Here is a 4,870-nt window from a genome sequence, read left to right on the forward strand (position 1 = left end):
ACACCAACAGATGAGAATGTTGTTGAATCACCGGTTCGTCCTAAAGGTACAAAAGCAGCTAAGAGGGACGGGAAAAAAAGGCAGAGTTTAATGATCTTAAAAAAAAGATTATGAAAAAATAAAAGCTAGTTTATGCAGGAGATTAGATCTAATGGCAGAGTTCAATGAACTTAAGAAAAAGAGGAGGCTAGGAAAGAGAATGAATCAGATATGCAACTTCTTACGCTTGATACTAGTATAATGAAAGAGGCTCAACGAGAGATTTATGCCAAAATTATTGAGGAAGTCAAATCAAGACGCAGGTGGAACTAGCCATTGGAATCTAGTTGCTTGTTTATTTTTATTTGGAATTAGTTGTTGGAAACTAGTTGTTCGTTTGATTCTGTTTGGAATAAGTTCTTGGAAGCTAGTTTTTGTTTGTTTCTATTTGGAACTAGCCGTTGTAATTTAGTTCTTGTTTATTTTTAGTTCGAACTAGCCGTTTTCTTTTATTATTTTTATCTCCTATAAAACATGTCTGTTCTTTGTGATAGTCTGCAACTCATTTTTTTCATTCACAGTGCAATCAAAATATATACTACGGATGAGAACTCTGATATGTCTAAAGAATTTATTGAAGAAGGCTCGTCAACCACGACTAAACGAGTGATATGCAAAGACCGCGAAGCGCGTCATGAACGATTGGAGAGAGATTATTTTGCTCAAAATCCAGTATACCCTCTAGATACATTCCGACGACGGTTTCGAATGGGAAGACACGTGTTCCTTCGAATTGTGGATGCTCTTTCAAATTTTGATCCATATTTTCAGCAGAAGGTTGATGCATTGGAAAGAAAGGGCCTATCACCTTTACAAAATTCACGGCGGCCATACGCATGTTGGCATATGGAATTGGAACGGATGCAGTTGATGTTTATGTGTGCATTGGTACGTCCACTGCAATTGAATGCTTGAAAAAATTTGTTACCAATATTATTTTAATTTTTGAGAGTGAATATTTGCGAAAGCCAAACTCAAATGATGTACAACGTCTCATAAAAATGGGAAAGGCTCGCGGTTTTCCCGGAATGATGGGGAGTATTGACTACATGCATTTGCAGTGGAAAAATTGCCCTAAAGCATGGAAAGGGATGTTCATGAGGGGTCATAAAGGAGTTCCAACAATATTGCTTAATGTTGTTGCCTCATCGGACCTATGGATATGACATGCATTTTTCGGAGTTGCTGGTTCTAATAACGACATGAATGTGTTAGACCGATAACCGATATTTGATGATGTACATGAAGGTCGTGCTCCTGAGGTAAATTACAATATTAATGGTAACAACTATAACATGGGGTACTATCTAACAGATGGAATCTATCCTGAATGGGCTACGTTCGTGAAACAATTCCACGCCCATAGGGTGAAAAGAGAAAATTGTTCTCCAAATATCAAGAAGGTCATCGAAAAAACGTAGAAATGACATTTGGCGTGTTGCAATCTCAATTTGCAATTGTACATGATCCAACACAATTTTGGGATAAAGAAGATCTCGCTAAAATAATGAGAGCGTGTATTATACTACATAATATGATCGTTGAGGATGAGAGAGACACATACGTCACTCCCTTTGGCGCTTTACCATCTTACGATGATGCAACATATGGCTTACCGCCTCCAAACTTAGGCGAAGAATCTTTAGCCTCTAATGAAATGTATATCGGAAGGACTATCCAACTTTGTAACAGGCAGAAACATCGTCAACTACAATTCGATCTGGTTGAGCATATCACAATGTTCCATAATAATGATTAACTAGCTCTGTAGCCCGTGCAATGCACGGACATGCTCTATATTGGGCGAATCGATATTATTTTAGTTTTTCTTGTTGATAATATTTCATGTTGTCCCCCCTCCTAATGATGATGGATTTATTTTTGTATATGAGTAGATTTTTATTTTGATGACATTGGTGCAATAGTGTTTATCTACAATTAACGTAGAGACTTGTAGTGACATTTCTTGTTTTTTACTGTTAAGGACGATCCATGGAAATTTTTTAGAAATTTTAGTAATATTACATAATATAGTTGTTTGTTTACATAAGATTTTATTTTATAATTGTTATTTGAATTTTAGTATTCTTCAATTTTAATTTCCGACCTCAGTAACTCTTTCCCCTCTCTCAAAAAATATTAATAAATCCACATCTCACGGCATACTAAGCGCTTTCGGGTTGTATTTTAATATGTAAACTTTACCAAGATTATTTATTTTAGTTAATATTATCCGTTCATGCCATAATGACGGAGTAAAATACCAATATAAACCAACATTATCATATATTTTATGAATTATGAAGACCATAAGTTAAAGGTTTTTTTTACATAAATTCACACATACATATACATATATATATGTGTGTGTATATATTATATATACATATATATATATATGTGTGTGTATTTATATATATATATGTATGTATATATATATATATATATATATATATGAAAGCCCATAATTTATTTATTTTTGTGTAAATACAAAAATATAATACTTAAAGTATGACATGGTTAGATATAAATATATATTCAGTTAGAGGTATCAATGGTTCTGATCCACATAATCATATTTAATATATAAGTTTATCTAGTTCATTTGTTTGTAATATTTAATTCGCAAATGTTTATAATAGATCTAAATATTAGTGTTAATGTGATAAATATGGTATATGTCAGTCAACTGTGTTATTAAAGGTCACTGGTAGGCTGTGATAATATCATTAAAATTAATGACGAACAATAATATTTTGTACAAATAAAATTTATTATAATTTAAATGTACTACCACTTTTTATAAATAACATGATTTTGTACTCAAGTTTCTCATGTATTAATATTATTTATTTTGTTATAATATTATTATTATTATTATTATTATTATTATTATTATAATTATTATTAATATAATATAAATAATAATTATTATTATTATTAGAATTTTTAATATATATGTTTTATAAACCTGCTATTAAAATGAAATATTTTTTCTTTTTAATGAAATTTAAAATTATTACTATTAATATTAATATTTAATTTTACTTTATATTTAAAATTCACTTATTTATATTATTAATTTGATAATTAATAATGTATGTATTCTCGTTTTTAGAATTTAACTTACGTTAAAAATAAGGACAATTTTTGTAGACAAAAAAATTTGAATCATTAACTAAAAGGGAAATTTAAGGGAAATTTCATTTGAAATGAGGGTTTTTAATTTTCGGAGCAAATAAAAAGGATAAGACAATACTACGCCATGCCAAATAGAAAAATAAACTGAGGGTAATATAATATTTTTTATTGTCTTGCTCTGATAATTAAGAACCTGCTCTGAAAATATAACATCTCTAACTAAATTATTATATATATACATATATACATACATACGTACATATGTATGTATACATGCGTGCATGTATTTCTATAATAATTAGTTATAAATGAATATGTATATATTAAGTATGCAATTATTAATCTATATTAGTAAGTCATAACTTAGGTATTATATGATCCATGCATATATCTCTATAATAATTAGTTATAAATATATATATATATATATATTAAGTATGCAACAACTAATCGATATTAATAAGTTAATGATGTGATAACTTATGTATTATATGAATTCTTATGCAATGGTTATCATTTAAATTTTTATACTAATTTTTAATAGAGTATGTAAATTTTATGAAGAAATTATTTTTAATGACTTACATATTAATGATGTTTTAATTGAGGTAATAAAAATTACATGAATGAATCTGTATTAATTATATAATAATGAATGAGTATTAATGATTAAAACAAATAATGTTTGGATATTAATTAATGTATTTATGATTAAATAATGAATGAGTATTAATGGTTAAAATAAATATTGTATGGATATTAACTATTATATTCATGATTAAATTTGCTCATTAATTACCGTATCTATGATTAAATAATGAATGAACATTAATGGTTAAAACAAATATTATATGAACATTAATTATTGTATTTATGATTAAATTTGCTCAGCGAACCCTTGTTGCTGTATTAGATATATAATAGATAGATTTGTTTCAGATGTAATATTTTAAATTGTCATGTTCTTGTAATATTTTATTTTTTAATTATGTAATGTATTTTAATAATAAGTAATATTTTTATTTTTAATCTTATTAATATTTAATTTTTAAATTTTAAATTTTAAACACGTTTAATCGGAGTGGGTCACTTGATTTACCGAGCCCATGAAGAAGGAGATGGCAGTGGACTTGGGTCACTTGATTTACCAAGCCCATGTTTTGCTTCAAAAATAAGGAAATGGCACTTGCTCGGCCTATATAATACGGCTTAGGGTTAGGGATTAGCACCCGTTTATTGTAATCAATTTCATGTAATCATGGTTTTGGAGGTGAAATCGAGTTGCAGCCGATTGATTTCTTTTTCTACACGAAGCTGTCTCATCATATTCAATCTCTCAATCGCCCCTTTTTATTAATTATAAGGTGTCAATTTCAAGACTCAATTCACTTGTACAATCTTTTATGAGTATAATTTATGTTTTTTTTTTAGTTTAATTCTTCATTTTTATTCGAATTTCTGAATTACTTGTAGAAACAATGAAGAAAGTGCTCCACGAATCTCGTCCCCGTCCCCGTACAGTTTCAACTCAAGTTTGAAAATGTTTTTATGTTTCCTGCAAGCAATTGTTGGGCTCACTGCTCACCATTTCATGGAGTGCAGAGATTCTTAAGGTCCTCTTCTTGTACAATCTTTTATGAGTATAATTTTTTTTTATATTTAATTCTTCATTTTTATTTGAATTTCTGAA

General features: G+C 28.5%; 2 protein-coding genes across 2 annotated transcripts; both read left to right on the forward strand.

The window, feature by feature from the left end:
• Positions 1-875: 875 nt before the first annotated feature.
• LOC141704808 (uncharacterized) lies at positions 876-1,205 on the forward strand. The gene has a single exon (XM_074507977.1). It carries the CDS (start codon positions 876-878, stop codon positions 1,203-1,205), a length of 330 nt encoding a protein of 109 aa, XP_074364078.1.
• Positions 1,206-1,462: 257 nt separating this feature from the next.
• Positions 1,463-1,798, forward strand: LOC141704809 (uncharacterized). Its single transcript, XM_074507978.1, has one exon. The coding sequence runs from the start codon at positions 1,463-1,465 to the stop codon at positions 1,796-1,798; it is 336 nt and encodes a 111-aa protein (XP_074364079.1).
• Positions 1,799-4,870: the final 3,072 nt, after the last annotated feature.

Source organism: Apium graveolens, unplaced genomic scaffold (assembly GCF_009905375.1).
Source record: "Apium graveolens cultivar Ventura unplaced genomic scaffold, ASM990537v1 ctg8256, whole genome shotgun sequence".
Classification (NCBI taxonomy): Eukaryota; Viridiplantae; Streptophyta; class Magnoliopsida; order Apiales; family Apiaceae; genus Apium; species Apium graveolens.

What these genes read in the sequence shown, in the direction of transcription:
- LOC141704809 (XM_074507978.1), top strand. Translation starts at nt 1,463, where the DNA reads ATGACATTTGGCGTGTTGCAATCTCAATTTGCAATTGTACATGATCCA.
- LOC141704808 (XM_074507977.1), top strand. Translation starts at nt 876, where the DNA reads ATGTTGGCATATGGAATTGGAACGGATGCAGTTGATGTTTATGTGTGC.